At 40.8% G+C, this 22,954-nt stretch overlaps 1 protein-coding gene across 2 annotated transcripts in view; it reads right to left on the bottom strand.

Annotated features, from left to right (window-relative positions):
* dpp7 (dipeptidyl-peptidase 7) overlaps positions 1 to 22,954 on the bottom strand; it is a 103,516-nt gene that overhangs the window by 63,458 nt on the left and 17,104 nt on the right. For both annotated transcript variants that reach the window (XM_052037057.1, XM_052037058.1), the window contains exons 2-3: positions 17,184 to 17,323; positions 11,115 to 11,278 (exon numbers count right to left, since the gene is read on the bottom strand). In XM_052037057.1, coding sequence (XP_051893017.1) covers positions 11,115 to 11,278; positions 17,184 to 17,323 — 304 coding nt within the window. The remainder of the gene's footprint in view (positions 1 to 11,114; positions 11,279 to 17,183; positions 17,324 to 22,954) is intronic.

Below are 22,954 nucleotides of genomic sequence, written 5' to 3'. Positions count from 1 at the left end.
CGAGAAAAAAGCCTTGGGATTCTCTTTAACCCTACTCACCAAAGCCTTTTCACGTCCCCTTCTCACTCTCCTCAGCCCTTTCTTAAGTTCCTTCCTTGCTACTCTATATTCCTCACGAGCCCTGTCTGGTCCATGCTGCTTACACCTTATATATGCTGCCTGCTTCTTCCTAACTAGTTGTTCCACCTTCTCTCGTCAACCACGGTTCCTTCACTCTGCCATTCCTTCTCCGCCTCACCGGGACAAATTTATCCCTAACATCCAGCAAAAGATCCCAAAACATCGACCACATCTCCAGAGTACATTTCCCTTCAAAAATGTCATCCCAATTTACACTCCCAAGTTCTCACCTTTTTGCCTCATAATTCACCTTTCCCCAATTAAATATCTTCCCGTCCTCTTTGCTCCTATCCCTGTCCATGACAATTCTAAAGGTTATGGAGCAATGGTCACTGTCCCCCAAATGCTCACCCACCGATAGATCTGTCTGCTGACCCAGTTCATTACCTAAAACTAGATCTAATATGACATTCCCTCTAGTCAGCCTGTCAACAATACTGTGTCAGGAATCCGTCCTGGACACACTAACAAACTGCGCCCAGTCTAAACCTTTGGCACTAAGTAGGTGCCAATCAATATTTGGAAAGTTGAAGTCTCCCATTATAATAACTGTTACTTTCACATCTTTCCAAAAACTGCCTTCCAATCTGCTCCTCAGTATCCCTACTGCTACTGGGGGGCCTATAGAATACTCCCAGGAGGGTAACTGCCCCTTTCTTGTTCCTAACAATAAGATCCTTCTACATTATCCACCCTTTCTGCAGTTGTAACAGTGTCCCTGACCAGTATTGCCACCCCTCCTCCTCCTCCTCTCCTCCCCACCCCCCCCCCCCACCATCTCTTTTAAAACAATGAAAACCAGGAATACAGAAGTACATGTATGCACAGATGCAATGAAAAATTTATTTGCAGCAACATCACACACAGCCTTAGAAACAGCATCACAAATTAAACAAATTATATAAAGTTATATGTGAAAGAACGCAATTAGAACAAAAAAGTCTATTGTAGTGCAAAGTGTTGCTATACCAAGACAGTGATCAGGGTTGTACAGGTTGGTTCAAGAACTATAGTTGTTAGATAGTTGAAGGGAAGTAGCTGTTCTTGAACCTGGTGTTGTGGAACTTCAGGCTCCTGTACCTCCTTCAAGAACATGGCGTACGACAGGCTGATACACTACGGCAGTGGTTTTCAACCTTTTTCATGCTGCGGACCCCCAGAGCATGTCCTTGTTGGATGGCAGACCCCCAAAGTCCACAAAATCAAACAATCAATAATTCATGCATACAACACTGAAATTACTGCATGTAAGCCCTATTGAAATAGTCACTATTTCAATCACTGATAATTACCAGTGGTGTCTTTCAGTGTTCAGTTCAACGTGAAGGTTGTGCCTGTTTTGCACTGCAGAGTTTGTCCAAATGTGGTGGTATGTGCGACAAACATACGTGTATGTCATCCTCAATATTCAGTCTTGATCTGTATTTGGTTTTCATGGCACTGACTGCAGAAAATGCTATTTCGCACAAGTAGTTGCAAACGGTAACAGAACATTGACGACATTGCCGGACAGCAGTGGATACTCCTGGGAACATGCTATCCAGAACAAGTGACATTCGGTTGAACTGCAAGCGCAAAGTCCTGTCAGATGATAGTTCAGCCAATTCTTCTTGTTCACATCCAGTTAAATCAGTAAGCATGCATTCAAACAGATTTCGAATGCAATCATACTTGCGTCATCGTCGCCGAAATACTCATGGAAATAATGTGACAGCTGTTGAATATGGTTCAAAACTGTGCTTGCAATGGCCTCTGTCTTAGTCTCGTTCACTGTCAGAAAATCAGCCAGCAACGGAAACATATCATAGACACCTTGCTCGCATCTTCCCTTCCAGATACGGAGTTTTTTTTCTGGAAGGCATTGATTTTGTCATGCATTTTCAGAACATTTAAGCCAGGTCCTTGCAATGACAGATTTAAGCTGTTCAAAATGTTGAAAATATCTGCAAGATAAGCTAATCTGGCAATCCATGTCTCATCTGTCAAGAACTGTGCCAATGATCCATTATGCTCATTTAGAGAAATAAGCAGTTCATCTCGCAATTCATATACACGCTGCACAACGCGGCCTCATGACAGCCATCTGACTTCTGTATGTAGCAACAAATGGTTATGCTTGGCTTCCATTTCACAGCATATGTTTTCAAACAAACGATGATTGAGCGGCCTGGCTTTGATAAAGTTAACAATTTTAATGCACGCGGAAAACAAATCAGCAAGAGTTTCATCCATATCCTTTGCAGCCAAAGCCTCACGGTGAATCATGTAGTGGGTTGCTGCTACATGTGGAGCTACTTCTTTCACTCGTGCGACTAGACCCGACTTCCGTCCCATCACTGCGGCAGCACCATCCATGCATACTCCAATACACTGTGTCCACAATGTCAATTGTACAAAAAAAAAGTCAGGCACACAGAGAAGTTCTTCACTGGTTGTACGCCGTGGAAGCGCCTTGCAAAACAAAGTCTTCCAAAGCCTTTCATTCCCAGCAAAATTGAACATAAACCAACAACTGCGCAGCACTGGCAACATCAGTACTTTCATCGAACTGAATCGCAAATCTGACTTGAAGACGTGCTATCAGCTAGCTCTGTATATCTTCCGCCATATCGCCAATTCTTCTGCTTACTGTGTTATCAGAGTGGAATGGCTTTCAGTTTGACTGGATTCTTTTCCCAGTACAACTTCGCACATATTAACTGCTGACAGGGAGTTGACAAAGGGAGTAGGGATAACCCCGGAAATTACAGACCAGTGAGTCTTACCTCAGTGGTGGGCAACTTACTGGAGAAGATTCTTAGAGACAGGATTTATGGGCATTTGGAGAAGCATAGGCTGATTAGGGACAGTCAGCATGGCTTTGAGGGGCAGGTCGTGCCTCACGAGCCTGATTGAATTCTTTGAGGATATGACAAAGCACATTGATGAAGGTAGAGCAGTGGATGTTGGTGTACATGATTTTGGTAATGCGTTTGATAAGGTTCCTCATGGAAGGCTTATTCAGAAAGTCAGGAGGCATGGGATCCAGGGAAAATTGGCTGTGTGGATTCAGAATTGGCTCACCCATAGAAGACAGAGGGTGGTGGTAGATGGAGCGTATTCTCCTTGGAGGTCGGTGACCAGTGGTGTTCCACAGGGATCCGTTCTGGGACCCCTGCTCTTTGTGATTTTTACAAATGACTTGGATGAGGATGTGGAAGGGTGGATTAGTAAGTTTGTTGATGATACAAAGGTTGGTGGTGTTGTGGATAGTGTAGAAGGTTGCTGTAGATTACAACAGAATTACAATAGAATGCATTCCTGGGCTGAAAAGTGGCAGATGGAGTTCAACCCCGAGAAATGTGATGTGATACACTTCAGGAGATTAAATGTGAAGGCAGAGTACAAGGTTAATGGCAGGACTCTTAGCAGTGTGGAGGAACAGAGATCTTGGGGTCCACATCCATAGATCCCTCAAGGTTGCCACAGGTCAATAGGGTTGTTAAGAAGGCATATGGAGTGTTGGCCTTTATTAGTTGGGGTATTGAGTTCAAGAGCCGCGAGGTAATGTTGCAGCTCTATAGAACTCTGGTCAGACCACACTTGGAGTATTGTGTTCAGTTCTGGCCGCCTCATTATACAAAGGATGTGGAAGCTTTAGAGAAGGTGCAGAGAGATTTACCAGGATGCTGCCTGGAGAGCATGTCTTGAGGATAGGTAGAGTGAGCTAGGGCTTTTCTCTTTGGAGAGGAGGATGAGAGGTGACTTGATAGAGGTATACAAGATGATGAGGCATAGAATGAGTGGACAGTCAGACTTTTTCCCAGGGTGAAAATGGCTAATACAAGGGGGCATAATTTTAAGGTGATAAGAGGAAGGTCTAAGGGGAATGTCAGAGGTAAGTTTTTTTTTATATACACCGAGAGTGGTGGGTGCATGGAATGAACTACCGGTAGAGGTTATGGGGGCAGATGCATTGCAGACATTTAAGAGACTCTTAGATAGCCACATGAATAATAGAGAAATGGTATGGCTATGTGGGAGGGAAGGGTTAGATAGATATTAGAGCAGGATAAAATGTCAGCACAACATTGTGGGCTGAAGGGTCTATACTGTGCTGTAATGTTCTATGTAAATATGGCATAGCCCAGATAGTGGGGATCTTACATGATAGATACTGCCTTCTTGAGGCAGCGCCTCATGTAGATACTTTTGATGGTGGAGAGGGATGTGCCCGTGATGCATTGAGCTGAGTCCACTACTCTCTGCCGTTTCTCACATTTCTGTGCATTTGAATTGCGTACCAGACCATGATACTTTCAACAGTACATCTGCATTAGTTTGTTAAAGTGTTCGGTGACATGTTGAACCTCCAGTCTCTAGAGTAAGTACAAGGTACTTTAGGCATGCTTGTGCCAGAAGTTGTCCAAGAGGAAGAAGAGGAATACAAGGCAGAGAAGAACATTAATAGTCAGTGCAAATAGAAGACCCCAATGGTCAGCAGTTCAGAAGGAAGATTCTATCTGGTCATGTTGTCAGATAGGAAAGGAGTAGAGAGATACTGGCTTAATGCAGGCAAACAGGATTAGTGAAGACAGGCATCACAGTCGACATGGACGAGTTGGGCTGAAGGGCTCAATTTTCTGCTGTGCAGCTCTTTGCCTATCATGTAACAGACCTAGTTTCTCACAAGTTCCATTGTACCTAGGCCACTTCAACAACGTTTACGTCAATGAGGAGATAGCCTGGACCACAATGAATACTCAGCAAGATTTTCTTGATCTTAAGGAGTTGCTCTGCACCTGATGCTATGTTCATCTTTTCTAGTATGTAGTTTAAAGTTTCTCTGTCAGCTATTTAAATATAAACCAATAAACTATCATTTGCCTTGATGTGATTAATAGTCACTCTGGTTCCCAGTGATGCAGGCCTAAAACTTCAGACAACACAAGCATCAGGCCTTACTCCCTCACATCTGCTGTTAATACCAGTAATCCCCAGCGTCAATCACCTCACAGGAAGCAGATCCTTCCATTGACCAGTCTTGCAAATGTCAATCAAATGGGAGACTTAAAAATGCACTGAAGTCAATTAGCTCAATATATTTGTTGCCGAGATCCATTCCACATGTAAAATGAGTGCTAGGGAGATATGATATAATGGCACTCTTAATTTTCTGCCAATATAAAATGTAGTTCTTGTAAATGGAGGACTATTTAGCATCAACATTGCATTGGGTTCATTTTAAGCCATAGTCAACTGTCCTTACTTATTTGACTTCTCAGCCACTGCATTGGAGTGCTGTAATAATGAAACTCGTAACAATACAAGGAACTCAATGAAGACGCAGCTTTTCAAAATTTCATTTTTAAAACTTGCAGCCGGAAGCCAGCCAGAGATATCAATGCTGATAAGGTCACCAATGGTAAAAAAGAGATGACTTTGAACAAGAATTTGAAAATGATCTCCCAATTGGGCCACAGATGGTATGGACCTTCCAGCACAGACCTCCAAATGTCTTACTTTTTTCTAAGATGACTGCCACCATGTTAGAATAGAATTTGAAGCAAGACCATCTTTGTTGTGAGAGAATACTCTAGGGGTCTCAAACGTAGTAGACTCTGGTCACAGTCTTTGGATTTTGAAAAATGATTTAATCACAAAGACAAATGCTGGAACAGAATGAATGGGAACAGATGCACACTCGCACACAGGTGCTCACGAAACATTGCGGGGGGGGGGGGGGAGAGTCGCAACAGGGGTGAAGTGCACACACACAGCGAACTGATTACGAATGATCAGGGAAAACATAATACGGTGCCTGAACACCCTGGCTCTGGACAAGCATCGGCTCTACACTACTGGGAATCTACTTAGGATGCTCCCAAACCCCTGTGGAAGTGCACGCTCTTACCAACGATCCCTTTGGCGTGGTTTCGACTCCTGCAGCAATCAAAAGAGAACCACGCACATGCAGCATTCTTTATAGTGCTGGAGAGCTGGGTGGAGCCAGCTCAGGTAATTCAGCAGGTCTAATAGGTCATGGCCAGGTACAAAAGGTGTACCCAGGAACCAATGGCCAAGAGTGGGCACTAATGGGTGGGTGGCGCCAGACCTTGATTGACAGTGGTGTCGCTTTCGACCAGTACTCAATGGTGTCACATGACAGCCATGACCTTTCACACTACAATCTTGCACCATTAAACTGGATGCTTAGAACTCTAATAACATTTTTTGTTAATATAATATGGTTCTGTAAGTGGTGTGCAAGTTCCCATGATACTATTTCTCTCTATACCAACAATTTAAAATTCATGAACCTATTGCCACTTTAGATATGTGCTCAGGTCTGCTTTTGTATTCAGGCACTGAATTATAACTTGTTCTTGGTCATTGCTCATAGAAAATTGTGTGCAAATCAGAACGCAGATGAGTACGAATGTACAAAAGCTTGCATTTCCTATAAGACAGGTAAGAAGTTCAGAACCATTAGGCAATGTAATACAATACTGCAATTCCCCACTCATAGTCCTGTGAAGGCAGGCCACAGTAAAACCATTATGGGTGATTCAACACTTTGCCTTCTGTTATGGTGAAAGCAAATGACTCACGTCTCACGTTTCAATCAGATGTCACCGTTCTGTTGAGAAGGGAGAACTTGGTACTTTATATTAAGAATGGCCAAGCTGCACTGGGTATTACTAAACCCATTTGAGCATTTCCACTAAAATATGTACCTCTCATGTTAAGAAGTTAAAAGTTAAGCAATAGTGTTTTGTCGGGATAAAACATTAAAACTGGTAAATTGGTTTATTGTCAGAGGTACCAAGGTCCAGTGAAAAACTTGTCTTGCATGCCGTCCATACAGATCAATTCATTACAAAAGTACATTGAGACAACACGAGGTAAAAGCAATAACAGAATACAGAATAAAATGTTACAATTACAGAGAAAGTATAGTGCAGGTAGACAATAGGGTGCAAGGCCATAACGAGGTAGGTTGTGAGGTAAAGAGTCCATCTTATTGTACTAGGAGACCATTTCAGTATTATAACAATGGGACAGAAGCTGTTCTTGAGCCTGGTGGTACATGCTTTCAGGCTTTTGTATCTTCTGCCTAATGGAAGGAGTGAGAAGAGAGAATGACTGGGGTACATGGGGTCTTTGATTATGTTGACTGCTTTACCAAGGCAGTGAGAAGTATAGTCAGAGTCCTTGGAGGGGAGGCTAGTTTCTGTGATATGCCGAGCTGTGTCCACAACTCTCTGCAGTTTTTTGCAATCACAGGCAGAGCAGTTACCATACCAAGCCGTGATGCATCTGGTGCATTGATAAAAATTGGTGAGGGTCAAAGGGAACATGCCATATTTCTTTAGCCTCTTGGCCACGCCATTTACATGGTTGGACCAGGACAGGCTATTTGTGATGTTCACTCCTAGCAACTTGAAGCTCTCAACTCTCTCGACCTCAGCACTGTTGATGTAAACAGGAGCATGTGCACCGCCCCCTTACCTGAAGTCAATGACCAGCTCTTTTGCTGACATTGAGGAAAATGGAAAGCTAGTGAAAAACTAGCAAATTAGCATAAATATCCTTTTATTTCAGAAACAGGAAATGTAAAAAATTTCTATTAATCAGGCAATCTAAAGATTTCTGGTGCTTCCATTTTATTCTCGCTTTCCATGACATCTTTATACCATAGAACCATACAGCACAATACAGGCCCTTCGGCCTACCATGTTGTGCCGACCTTTAAACCACGCCTAGGCCTATCTAACCCCTTCCTCCCACATATCCCCCTATTTTAAATTCCTCCATATGCTTATCTAACAATCTCTTGAATTTCACCAACGTACCTGCCTCCACCACTACCCCAGGCAGCGCATTCCATGCACCAACCACTCTCTGGGTAAAAAACCTCCTTCTGACATCTCCCTTGAATTTTCCACCCATTACTTTAAAGCCATGCCCTCTTGTATTGAGCATTGGTGCCCTGGGAAAGAGGCGCTGGCTGTCCACTATCTATTCCTCTTAATATTTTGTATATCTCTATCATGTCTCCCCTCATCCTCCTCCTCTCCAAAGAGCAAAGCCCTAGCTCCCTTAATCTCTCCTCATAATCCATACTCTCCAATCCAGGCAGCATCCTGGTAAATCTCCTCTGCACCCTTTCCAACGCTTCCACATCCTTCTTATAATGAGGCGACCAGAACTGGACACAGTACTCTAAGTGTGGTCTAACCAGAGTTCTGTAGAGCTGCATCATTAACCTAGCGGCTCTTAAACTCAATCCCATGATTTATGAAAGCTAACATCCCATAAGCTTTCTTAACTACCCTATCCACCTGTGAGGCAACTTTCAGTGATCTGTGGGTATGAACCCCCAGATCCTTCTGCTCCTCCACACTACCCAGAATCCTGCCATTAACCTTGTACTCCGCCTTGGAGTTCGTCCTTCCAAAGTGTACATGTTCCATCTGCCACTTCTCAGCCCAGCTCTGCATCCTATCAATATCCCTCTGCAATCTTCGACAGTCCTCCACACGATCCACACCACCACCAACTTTTGTGTCGTCTGCAAACTTGCTAACCCACCCTTCTACCCCCTCATCCAAGTCATTAATAAATATTACGAAAAGTAGAGGTCCCAGAACCAATGCCTGTGGGACACCACTAGTCACAGCCCTCCAATCCGAATGTACTCCCTCCACCACAATCCTCTGCTTTCCACAGGCAAGCCAGTTTTGAATCCACACAGCTAAGCTTCCCTGGATCCCATACCCTCTGACCTTCTGAAGAAGCCTACCATGTGGAACCTTGTCAAACACCTTACTAAAATCCACGTAGACCACATCTACTGCACTACCCTTGTCAATCTGCCTGGTTACCTCCTCAAAGAACCCTATCAGGCTTGTGAGACACAATCTTCCCTTCACAAAGCCATGCTGGCTGTCCCTAATCAGTCCATGATTCTCTAAATGCTCATAGATCCTATCTCTAAGAATTCTTTCCAACAGCTTGCCCACCATGGACATAAGCCTCACTGGTCTGTAATTCCCTGGACTATCCCTACTACCTTTTTTGAATAAGGGGACAACATTTACTACCCTCCAATCCTCCTGTACCATTCCCGTGGTCAACGAAGACTCAAAGATCCTAGCCAACACTTCAGCAATCTCTTCCCTTGACTCGCGGATCAGCCTGGGGAATATTCCGTCAGGCCCCGGGGACTTCTGTCTTAATATTTTCTAACAACTCCATCACATCCTCTCTCTTGATATCTACATGCTCTATATCATTAACCGTACCAACACTGACCTCAGTGTCATCAAGGGCCCTCTCCTTGGTGAATACTGAAGAGAAGTATTCATTGAGAACCTCACCCGCTTCCACAGCTTCCAGGCACATCTTCCCACCATTGTCTCTAACTGGTCCTACCTTTACTCCTGTCATCCTTCTGCTCTTCACATAAGTGAAAAAAGCCTTGGGATTTTCCTTAACCCTACTCGCCAAGGCCTTTTCATTCCCCCTTCTTGTTCTCCTCAGCCCCTTAAGTTCTTTCCTTTCTACCCTATATTCCTCATGAGCCCTCTCTGATCCTTGCTGCCTATACCTTATGTATGCTGCCTTCTTCCTCCTAACTAGTTGTTCCATCTCTCATCACCCATGGTTCCTTCACCCTGCCATTCTTTCTCTGCCTCACCAGGACAAATTTATCCCTAACATCCTGCAAGAGATCCCTGAACAACGACCACATCCCCATAGTACACTTCCCTTTAAAAATGTCATCCCAATTTACTCTCGCGATTTATGGTCCTACAATAGCTTCAGTGTTCCACCATGGCTAAGGCATGGCTGTTGGAAGGCTACTCTTTTCCAGGGTTAGCAAAACAGTTGTGGAAGCCCACCAGTAGATCCTCTCCTGGAACGACTAGCTTTTCGATTGCTGAGAGGCTACTGTCTGACAACCTGTGGCTAGAGAAGAAATTTTGGCTCTGATTGAGAATGGAACTTCCAATCTCTTTGATGTCACTGGGACTCTCATAGAACTAGGCAGAAAATAGTGTGCAGACCCAGATTGCAAAGCTTCACCATATCTTGTTAGATGCCTGCCAACCGAATCATGGAATTTACTCTCTGTACACTGATGGCTCCAGTGAGGTTCAATGAGGCATTCCCGTTACTGCAGAATAGCAACATACTGTTGACTCACAGTGAACAGATCTCTGATGGTGGCCTATGCTTCCTCAAGGGCACAAGGCCAATAAATGGCCCTAGCCTGTGCCCTCAAAATCTAAAATCTTCTTCCTTATTTTTTTCAAATAGCATAAAATGTCCATTATTGAGAAGAAAATTTCAAATCACAGTTCTACACCAGCTCCCTCTGGATCACGCCTTCTTTCAGTCCTTCATGTGAGGTGTATGTTGTCCTGCCATATGACCACATTTAAAGTGTGCCGCAGGTAACATAAAAAGCCACTGGAGAATTTGACTGGGTGTAGGAGATTCAGCCTAAGCAATCAAAATGGTAACTTCAAATGTCTGATATTCTGCAGAGAAATATTTTAAATATAGATAATAGTTCAAAAAGCTCTTTTTATTTGTCATAAGATAAAAATAAAGTTGGTTGTCACATGGGTACGGTGTCTAAAACCAAAAGATGAGGCAAGAGTGTTAAAAGGGTTAGTAAAAATCAGGCATTAGAAAGCAAAGGCTCATTTTAAAAGAGCACTATGTGGAACAGGTACAGCACATGCAAAAACTGCTGTACCTTTTACAGTCACCACCTAACTGGCAACCAAGTCTTTTAGGAGATGTCAAAATATAAAAAATGCTGATGTCCAATAAATCAGTTCATCAATGTGAATGTGAGGGTGAAAAAAAAAAATCGTATTGAAAATGGTAAAATTAGTTTAACCTAACAGGGATTTTGTAAGTGTGGTCCAATTTCTTGGAGAGAAATGGAACTTTGCTTTTCTAATATCAACAAAACTTTTAATTTTAATTAACCATACCTGCCACCAAATGCAATCACAGGACAGCTTTCAGCGTCAAGATCTGTTTTCAGTCTTGTGACAAGTACAACATAATCTGCTACAGCTTGTTCCACCGTCAAAAATTCGATGTTTATTTTCTCATACGATTTCTTGCCAAAAGGAAGGGATTTGCCATAGTATCGCTGCAGAATAAGGATAGAAAGTGTTGCTGAAGTTCTTGGAAATGCAATTCTCCTTACACCAACCACAGATCGAAAGTAAGCATTAAATCAGTTTATAGTTCCACATTGAAAATTTCAAAGCACTAATACAGAAAATAACAAAGCATCACAGGTTTTAAAATATATAATCCGTCATTATTACTTGAATAAAATATATCTTGCATAAATTTATATTGACTTAAGTAGTAAACTATGGATTCATGATGTTCAGAGTAAATTGAGTTATATTACTTCAATTAAGAAACTGTAGTTTAATTTACACATTTTGTCACTCCAGAATCAAACTTAGTTTTCCTCTCCAAATCTTTACTACCAACTACATAAGGGCAATTCATAAATGTTGCTAATAATACCATACCCTAAGAAATGAAACATAAAACAAAACAATTACACAGGGCAGTGTTTAATTTTAAATTTTCAACAGGAAACATTCCATTTTCCTTTTCTGTACTAAGTAATTTGTTTGCAGCATCAGATAACATTCCCCTAAGTACTATTTCACATCATATAGAAGTGTGACCTTTCATATATTAGTGCACTTACAGAAAGTTCATTATTGATTTTAGAAAACAGAACATGTACTTTTCTCTCTTGAACTCCTAGAATAAATTTAAGTAGTGCAGAAACAGGCTGTTCAGCCCTATGGGTTCACGACTGCTCTAATGTTCCACACAATTCTCTTTTCACCTTACTTTATCCCATTTCCTCAAATTATAGCATCATAGCACAGAAACAGGCCCTTTGGCTGACTTATGTCCATGCTGATATTTTTGCTTATCTACAGTAATCTGATTTGCCTGCACTAGGTCTGCATCGTTCTATGCCTTGTGGATTTACCTAAATGTCTCTTAAATGTAGTGATTATACCTGATTCCACCACCACCACCTCTTGATAATATCAGTAAAAACCTTCCTCTCAAATCCCTTTTAAAACTCCTTCCTCTCACCTTAAACCTATGCCCTTGTTTTTGATACCCCTACAATGGGAAAAAGATTTTGACTATCTACCCTATCTATGCATCTTATCAATTTAAACACTGGTATCAGATCACTGCTCAGCCTCCTTCGCTCCAGAGAAAACAAACCCAGCCTATTCACTCTCTCCCAATAACTAAAGTCCTCCAATTCAAGCCATATCTTGGTGAATCTCCGGTGCATTCTCTCCAGCACAACACATCCTTCCATGGCGACCAGAACTGAATACAATACTCCAAGTACTGTGTAATCGGTAGTTGATAAAGTATAACGTCCCAACTTCTATATTCTATGCTCTGACTTATGAAGGCAAGCATGCCACATACCTTCTTCACCGCCCCATCTACTTATATTGCTACTCTCACGGAAATATGAACTTGAACCCCAAAGTCCCTCTGTTCATCAACATTCCTTAGCACCCTTCCATTTACTGTATTTGTCCTACCCCTACTTAACTTCTCAAAATGCATCACCTCGCATTTTCCAGGATTAAATTCCATCTGCCAGCGTTCCGCCCAACATTAAATCTGATTGATATCCTACTATAGCCTTAGAGATAACCTTCCTCGCTATTCACAGACTTAAGCATACCTCCTACATTCACATCTAAATTGTGTGTGTGTATATATATAAGTCCCAGCACTGATTGTTGTGGTACATCACTAGTCACAGACTTCCAATCAGAGAAACATCTATCCACTACTACCCTCTGCCTCCTGTCACCAAGCCAATTTTGAATCCAATTTACCAGATCACCTTAGATCCCATATGCCTTGACTTTCTGGACAACCCTACTGTAAAAGTGGACCCGCACTCTGTAATAAATCAGACAACTGCAGAACCAAGAACTTACGATTAATGCTTTATGATTTTTAATGTTAGCGGGAATGAGGGATACAGAGAAAGAGTAAACAGTGTAACCCTAGCTCTGTATTGATACTCGAAGATTCACATCTCAGGGTCTCTCTTTTATACTTAAAACAAAGAAGCCTACGTGCTAAGTTCCACATACCAAACAATACGAAAGATTTATTTTTTTCTTAATTGGAATGATTTATTCTTTGCCTCATCATCCATTATTTTCTTATCTTTAAACACTTTGTAACCCAGCAGCAGTTCATCATGTTACAATCTGAAGTCACAGAGAGCTCCAGACTCCAAGGATAACTGCTTATTACTTCTACAAGACAACTGGACATAATGAGCTGAACAACATTAACCCTTACATTCTCAGTTACTTTTACACTACCATACAGGATCTTGTCAAATACCTTACTGAAGTTCATATAGACAACATCTACCATTCTGCCTTCATCAGTTTTCTTAGTTAACTCCTCAAAAAACTCAAATTGGTGAGCTAGGATTTCCTCCACACAAAGCCCTACAGACTATCCCTGATCACACCCTGCCTTTCCAAATATATACAAATCCTATCCCTTAGAATTTTCCCCATAATGTCTCTACCACTGACGCAAGGCTCACTGGCCGGTGGTTATCTGGCTTATCCCTGCTATCCTTCTTAAAATAAAGGAACAACTTTAGCTATGCTGCAGTATTCCAAAATGTGTTTCATCCTCAAGATATTTTGAAGCAGTGTCACCGTTATAATGAAGGAGAATGAAACTGCAAATTTGGATAAAGGATGATTCCACAAAAAATGAAAATCAGTTTTTGTGATATTGGCTCAGAGATAATATTAAGCAAAAAAAGTTGAACAGTTTGATATAGTATCAGTCTAGATTACTTTCTCAAATCTGAGTAGAACTTCAATCTTCAACCTACTTACCAGACAAGCCAGCTTTCACTGAACCACAATTGGCAGGTTTGAGCCTAGACAACTATGACAGGCGTTGTAACTAAACCTAATACAATCATTAGATCACAAAACACTTACTTTGTAGTACAAGATACTCGTTGGATGGTGATCAAGACCAGAAAACAAACTGTCATTTCCCCCTTTATTAACTATAAGATCTGGAAACCAATTGCAGTAACCCTCTTGTAACCTAGTTTTAATGTCCTAGCATACAGGAGACCAAGAGTCAAAGTTGGGGGAAGTTATTAAATTTATTTTATACATATTTCAATCACTTTTGCAGTACACTGTGAAAATTGATTAGATGCAGAGGAAGTCAATCATATAATAGGTAACACATTTATTTATAGACATATACTGTACGTACACACACACAAATACACTCATGAAGAAAGGGAAAACTGGGAAACAGGAGAAATTGTGGCTTGGGGACAGGGCTTGTGACCAAAGACAATGGCTTTATTCTTCCCAATATTTACTTGGAAGAAGTTTATACATTTTAAATTCTGGATTTGGAACAACAAACAGACAGTTTTAGAGATACTAGAGTGTTCCAAAGAATGGCATGTGCAAGCAACATAGATGTGTACTAATACTCCATTTCAAGATGGCAAAGGTACAACAGTTCAATGGGCCACACACCAATGGGAAATAGGAGCCAATGCAATAGGTGACAAACGGAAAGAGGAACCATGGCAGTGATTCTCTGACTTTTACTGAAGTGCTCAGAATGGAACAAGGTGGAGTGCACTCCCATTCAGCTGGGCGATAAGAGAGTGGATTTGTGGGAGGATGGTGTCATCATCATGTCAAAGGCTAGTTACAGGTTGAAAACAAGGAGATAGTTTAAGATTGTCAAAGTCACAGAGAATGCAGTTCGTGAAAAGACGAGAGCCTTTTTGGAAGATTCAAACATGTAAACCTGGGAACGAGTTGGGGAGGGTGGGAATTCAGAAGGAAAGAGGTGGTGGTTTGTATGAAGAAAAAGGTGATTCAAAGATTGTATTTTCAATGCGAGAGTTGATGATGACAACAGATTTGGATGAGTGTGAGAGTACTTGAAGAGAATCATTAACAATATTAGCCAAGCTAAGCTAAGGCGGCAAGAAATGAGATACAAGTTCAATGGTAGGACAGAAAGGGAACCGAGCAAGTTTGGTTTGGAATAGAACAGACTTTTGCTTACATAGCATCTTTCTCCATCTCAGGATTTACCCAAAGCATTCCACAGTTATGAAATCATTGCTGTAATGGCAGGGAGTCAAGTAGCATTGACAGGAGATTAAATGCTCTTTATCTTAGTGTCAAAGTCCATAACTTGCTTGCACATTGGAGAAGATTAGGTAAGAGGAATGATGTAGGCTTTAAAAATGGAGCATGCAGCAGAGAAAGGCAGTCAGAGTATATCCCAACATTCTGGATAAACATAGAACATGGGCAGTTCTGACAATGGTGAACAGAACCCAATAATGCTTTCTGGACAGAGCACAAGCTTGAATAGTGGTTGAAATCAAAGATAAGTCAAGTGATGCATGATGCTTTACGGAGGAGAGTAATGAATTCATCTGGGTGAGATACAATTTTGGAAATGAATGACTAAGTTAGCTGTCTGCCTATGTCCTTAGATATGAGAAAGAAATTATTAACACTGGTTTTAATGGCAAGTCCAGCAAAAAGTAGAGGGAAGGGTGTTGTTCAGGAAATTGGTAGCTATGGAAACAATGTGGTGAATGGCTGATGATATAAGTAGACAGACAACAGGTTGCAAGTGAACTGGGATTTTTTTTCCTCAGGAGCAAACACAAGAAGAAACAAAGTTGGGTGGGGGCAGTGGGATACAAGCAGAGCTCAAATCAAAAAAGCGATCATCGAAAGTCCAATTGATGAGTAGTGAGGCCTTGTGAAATTGCAAAGTTATGAATATGGGTGGGGGAAGTAGTGACTAAGAAAACACAGGACCATGAACTCAGTGCATAGAGCCTGAGCTTAGTTGATGGTCAAAATAAAAAAAAAAGTGATAATAATGATAAACACTTCAGGAGAAGAGTAGTGAATTCATCCAGATAAAATATAAACCATGGATACCTGGATTAATGGTATAGAACTAGGATTTTAAACAACAGACAAAAGAGGTACAACATGGTGAGATTTTTAAAGGAGCAAAAAGTCCCAGAAGGTATGGAGACAGAACAATGATTTGGTGATGAACCTGATGGTCTGGACAGGGAGAGTGGTGCAAGATTTAGCCAGGTAGAGAGGCTTCATTTAAGGGAAAGCTGTTATCACAACTCAGCCAAGTTTCTGTCAAGGCCTTGTTATTGACGCTATAATTCATAATGAGCACATGGATGGCGACAATTTTTTTTCACAAATGAATGGAAATAGATGCAAGGAGCTGCATTGATAGCTGATCCAGCACCAAATTCCACAGATTCAGCATTGGTAAGGGTGAATGGGAGCAGAAGTAGGCAAGAAAGGGCAGCCACTGTGTATGTCTTTGACAGGAAGGTTGGCAACTAAATAGAATGGGATAGATTGAGTTGCTCCTCACATGGAAGCAGCAATATATGTCATAAGTCCTTGAAATGGTTCAAAAAAGAGAAACAGTAAAACTAATCAAAGCAAGTCAAATTTGAGACTGAAGGAAAGTAGGAAGGTCAGGACTACCGAAAGGAGAAAGAAGGTTGAAGGAAGGCAGTGTAACCATGAGAGGAAAAAACTGGAGTCATAACAGTAACAAAGGAGAAAGAAAAATAAGAGGCAAGCTAGAGGAAAAAATGGAAATAAGTGACGAGGCTGGGTGCAGAGAAGCAGCCAAATCGTGCACATAACTCATGTTAAGTAGGCCTGGTTATGTAGCAAAATTAAGTTACATACTTGCTGGTAGCAAAAAGGGAAGAGAGGACACAGTGGGTAAGAAAATATTACTAAAACCAGTATTGAATTACTACAGTGAGCATGGATAGTTAACATTCAATAGTTATACTTAACAATTATTCTTGTTAATCTCATCAATTGAAAACATGAAAATATTTCTAAATTACATTTAAGGAACAAGGTTAGGAGAAAACTTACATGTTCAGCAAAAATGACCAAAGCCTGCTGCTCTGTCGCTAGTTCAGTGATGAACCTGGAGCTATTGGCAAAGTCCCATATATCACCCTCATTTCCAGTATAAAGGAATATTGGTCCAGCACTTTTGAGCCAAAATTGATCTGAAAAATTAAAATGAATTGGAATGCAAAGAACAAATCTCTCATTAAAGTGTCATTTTTTTTAAATAAAAAAAACACACAAAATAGCATGGAATTAAACAGGGAGAAGCAGAAGAGTCCAAGAAAGAAGACTTGCAAAATAAAATGTGCCAGTAATCAATCATTAAACTTCTGCTTTAACACAGCCTGTTCAAAAAGAATAGCTCCAAACTTTACTGCAGCTTAATATACACCACCAGTACACTGTGGTTGCAAAATGCACTACCTACAGGAGGCACTGCAGCAACATCAAGGCTCTTCAATGGAGTTTTCCAAATCCACAACTTCTAACCACAATGAATAGGGTGGCAGGCACATATGATACAGCCACATCTACTCCCTTCCAAGTCACACATTAAAGTTTCATGTCTCACCCTGCAAAAGGTGCAGAGCAAGACCAAAAAGAAAGAAAATACAGATCAGTTTAAAAACGCTTAATTAAACGAGATGAAAAATGTGCTGTGAAGCCCAGTCGGGGGTCTGTAATGTTACTAATCCATATTCTTTTACGGGATGCAAATTGAACTGAAAAGCTTCTGGTACTTATGGCTTTTATTCTTCAATCCTTAGATTCAGCCTAGTGAAGAGATACAAGTTTTCTGTGTACAGGGGACCCCCAACATTACAGCCATTCGGGTAATGGAAATTTGCCCTCACAACCCAGAAGTCTAAGATACTGCATAAAATTCACTCACAGAATTTGTGAAAAGGAAGTAAATAAATAAAAATTTATTTTCTACAACTTGCATTTCTTGATGCATGCACAGATATGAAGTGGCTTCACGTTAAGGAAAGTCACGATATGGACCATTTTCTAGGAATGCAACACTTCCACCCTGCACCCCTCCCTCCCCACCCCCCCCCCCGCCCCAGTAACAAAGGGTCGCCTGTACAAAAGAAAGTGAAGCAATTTTAAAGAAAAAATGAATTCTCAATACAGTAGGTAGTGAATAATTTGATGTTTATCATCAATTTCCTTTTTCTAGCCTAATGAAGGGTCTATACTCAAAACACTAGCAAACTGATTTTAATTTAGAGCAAGCGTCTTAGGTCCAAGCTATGACCTAGAACTGACAGGCACGCATTAAAAAAAATTGGATTACCAGTTGAGTATGCTACAGGAAGGTAATTAGAGTAACATACACAGACTTTTATGCCTTCAAGAGCAATTACCACTGTACTCTTTGGCCAATGACTGTGCAAACTATCAAATTTCCTCTTTCCATCGACCAGACAGTCTGGCAAATTTCAATACAAGTTTAAGCTCCAGGAATCAGTTCTATTTTCTCTCTTTCACTTTCTTACAGTTAGATCAGCACACATCATTCTGAGCCTAAGTTAGTCCATTAGGAAAAAGTAACTTTTCCACATACATAGAACAGTTAAGAACAGCAACAGGCCCTTCAGCCCACAATGTTGTGCCAAACTTATTAAACTAATAATAAAATACCTCATGAAACTAATCCCCTTTGTCCATATCTCTCCATTTTCTGCCTATCCATGTTCCTCCCCAAGAGCCTCTTAAATTGCATTTGCCTCCACCACCACCCCGGCAGCGCATTCCAGGCACCCACCGCTCTGTGTTAAAAAAAAACTTGCTCTGCCCATCTCATTTGAATTTACCCCCTCTCACCTCAAATGCACGCTCTCTAGTATTAGACTTGAAACTAGGAACAAAGTCTAGGAACATCACCTCATCTTCCTTCTCGGCACATTGCAGTTTCTAAAATCCTTTATCAAATTGTCCAACATTAGATAATTTTCTTTCCTTGTCTGTATCAGGACTGGCCTTTTTTGCCTGCCATCCCTCTCTTCCTCTTCCTTTCATTTGCGTATTCTAGTCTGTTGGGTTTGTCCCAGTAGGCAAGACTATGCGTCATACCTAGTCCACAACATTAGCAGCTCATTACCCCCAGCTAATTGCCCCCTAACAACTACATTTCACCTGCTCACTGAAATTTCCATTGCCCTCCCCCACCATCTCTGCTACTTAGACTAACTTCTCAATTTCTCAGTTCTAATGAAAGGTGTTGAACCTGAAACTATTTCTCTTCCCATAGATGCTGCCTGAGCTGCTCAGTTTTTCTAGCATTTTCTGTTTTTATTTCTGTTTTCCAGAATCTCCGTTTCTTTGATTCATGTTCATTTGTTGGCTTGTTTGCAAGTACAGGGAACAATCTCACATCTCCTTCCCTACTTATAATTTTGGTCCACTAGCGGCCCTTGCATCACAGAGGGTTACATTCCAAGATAACCATCCAGATCATGATCTTCTGTAACACAAATCCCCTTTTCCCATTGAATCGCATGTTATAAGCAGAGATTGATTCCTACAGGATGTTTTTCCTCATGTTGAGCCATTTCATCAGCAATGCCAAAGAGACCCAGCGCCATTATTTAACAGCCGATGCCAACTTTTAGATTCAGGAGACATACAAGACTTGTGCAAAAGAAACAAATTTTGACAATTTTTACTTTTAGTCACTCAATACCTTTGGGTAACAAAAGTTGGATAAGAGATTAGAGCACTGAAGGGCTGGCATTCACAGCCGAGTTCCTCCTTTGCCACGGCACTCTGATGTTTCAGAGTGCAGCACTGCCGCATTCTTCATTTGTAAGGTATTTTCTCTGACACACAGGCTTGTGGATTAGGAAAGGGTTTAGCAAGTGGGGGGTATCAGGGAAACGGATGGGATTTGAGGATTCGGGTTCATGGAAGAAAGGTGATGTAGAAAGATTTCAATGAGTAATGGGTTATAGCACGGTGATTTAGTGGAGGTGGAATAAAGGCCTAGGAATTATTTTAAAGAGCTGGCCACGGCTACTGCACTCCCCACAATGCAATGCGTCAGAGAAAATGGATCGCAGATGAAGTGCACAACAGCAAAATGTCCTTGGACTGGAGAGGGCGTGGCAAAGGAGCGACAAAGCCAAACCTAATTGACACTGTGACATCATATTCAAATTGGTATTGGTTTATTATTGTCACTTGTACCGAGGCACAGTGAAAAACTTGTCTTGCATACTGATTGTACAGATCAATTCATTACACAGCGCAGTTACATCAGTTACATTGGGAAATCTTATTGCTTCACAGTATTGAGTGACTAAAAATAAACAAAAATGTTTCTTCTGCATTTTGTGTTTACTTTTCCCCCCACATAAATTCCGTAAAAACGAATTTTATTCCATATCTCAAATTTTAGGGTAGTGATTTGTGAATTCCGTAAGGGGGAATTTCCATAAGTGACGCAAAGGTCACCTGTATTTTCAAATCTGATCAAAATATTGTTGTCATTTGACTAATGCCAATTTTCATCAATGCAAGGTATTGATCATCATTTAAGACACTTGTGATTCATATTACCCAGTGATGATTTTTGCATGAAGTAGTGTATTACAATTTATTGGCCTACCTTTTAGTTTGAGTTGTGGACCATTATAATTATCTTGAAATTATGGCCAAGGCATGAAGCCAAATGGACATAAAACTTCTTGCTACAATTAGTATTTGAAATTTCAGTAAGTATGCAAGAAGCAAAACTGACAAATGACAATGCTGATCAATAAGTCAGGGCCCCAATGGAGTATTATGTTAATGGCACATCTGCTCTTCATTCTGGATGACATAACATCTCTCAGGGTGCAATAAAATGGAGTGCTGCCCAAGTTAACAGATACAAGACAACCATAATTTCAACTGTCAACATCAAGATAGGGGATAGTCTGGTAGTAGCAACAGAGATAGTACTTGTCTCTGCTCAAGGATGCACAATATAATTCTCATACATATCCTGAAGGAGTCACATACTTTCTACTCCAGACAGTGGAAAATACAGACAGAGATTCTACCTTGTCGAAAAGTGGCTCAACTGAAATACAAGATATTGACAAGTTTCCATCATCTCAACACAGAATATCATTTATTACCACTGAACAGAATAACTAGACACGCTCTTCACCAATATCAAAAAGGAGAGATGCTTTTACAACAATGGATATGACACAACCACATTAAGATTTGTGTGTCAGTCAATGGTAATCTCCAAAAAGAGTTCAACAACATTCTCTTAACATACAATGTCATTACCATCTGAAATTAATGAAGCCAGTGAAAGAAAATACAAAACAAAACTGAAGATGCTGGAAATCTGAAAGATCTACAACCTGAAATATTAACTGTTTCTTTTATCTTTTCACAGATGCTGCCCAACTTTGTTTCCCAAATTTTCTATTTTTATTAGTGAATTCTGTAGTCAGATCAGATTGAGGTGGTCAAGGACAGTGGGCATCTGTAAACAGCATCATTAGCAAACACTCTCTCTTGTACTTGGAGTATTGTGTTCAGTTTTGGTCACCCTGCTATAGGAAAGATGTTAAAGTGGAAATGGTGCAGAAAAATTTTACAAGGATGTTGCCAGCACTTGAAGTACTGAGTTATAGGGAAAGATTGGATAGGCTAGTACTTTTTTCCTTGAAGCATAGAATACTGAGGGGTGATCTTATAGAGGTGTATAAAATCATAAGGGTAAACGCACACTGTCTTTTTCCCAGGACTGAGAACTAGAGGGCATAGGTTTAAGGTGAGGGGGAGAGATTTAATAGGAACCTGAGGGGCAACTTTTTATTTTTATGCAGAGAATGGCAAGTATATGGAGTGAGCTGCCAGAGGAAGTGGTTTAGGCAGGTACAATAACAACTTCTAAAAGATAGTTGGACAGGTACATGGAAAGGAAAGGTTTAAAGGATTGGGCCAAACATGGGCAAATGGGACTAACTTGGATGGGCATCTTGGTCGGTGTGGACCAGTTGGGCTGAAGGGCCTGTTTCCGTACTGTATGTCTCTATGAATCAAAGTCACACACCATTCTAAGTAGAAAATGTATCACATAGAAGTACTGAAAGTACTCAATGAAAAATAATAGTCTGCATCAGTTTTCACCATAGAGGACACTGCAAATATCCCAAAGGTAGGCTAATTTCAAGTAACATGGAAGAACTTGTAAAAATCCCAATCACAAGGAACAAAGGCTTAGCAAGAGAGAAAACAAGACTAAAGGGAGAAAAGTTGCTAGGACCCAATGGCCAGAACTCAAGGAAGCTGCTGCAAAGATAGTGGATCCATTGGCTGAAATTTCTCAAAAATTCAGTTAATTCTGGGAGGCTACCGAAGATTGGAAAACACGCAAACATACCTCCCTTGTTCAAAAAGGGAAGACAAAAAGTGGGGAACTATAGGCCAGTTAGTTTAATGTTTTTTTTAATGACAACATAATAGAGTCCATAAACTACTTATCATTTAAGAAAGCTGAATATAATCAAACCTAGTCAACATGGTTTTGTGAAAGGCAAATCACGTTTGACAAATTTGCTTGAATTCTTTAAGTAAAAGCAAGAGACGATTGACAGGAACCTATAGATGTAGTGTATTTAGGTTTCCAGAAGTTATTTGACAAGGTACCGCATAACAGGTTGGTCCATAAATTAAGAGCTTATGGTATTGGAGGAAGTGCAGTGAAACCAGTCTATTATGGACAAAACAGAGTTGGAATAAACAGGTCTTTTTCAGGTTAGAAGGATGTAACTAGGGAT

Source organism: Pristis pectinata, chromosome 23 (genome assembly GCF_009764475.1).
Source record: "Pristis pectinata isolate sPriPec2 chromosome 23, sPriPec2.1.pri, whole genome shotgun sequence".
In the NCBI taxonomy this organism is placed as follows: Eukaryota; Metazoa; Chordata; class Chondrichthyes; order Rhinopristiformes; family Pristidae; genus Pristis; species Pristis pectinata.
The sequence above is the reverse complement of the archived record's forward strand: the minus strand, read 5'-3'. Positions and strand labels throughout refer to the sequence as shown.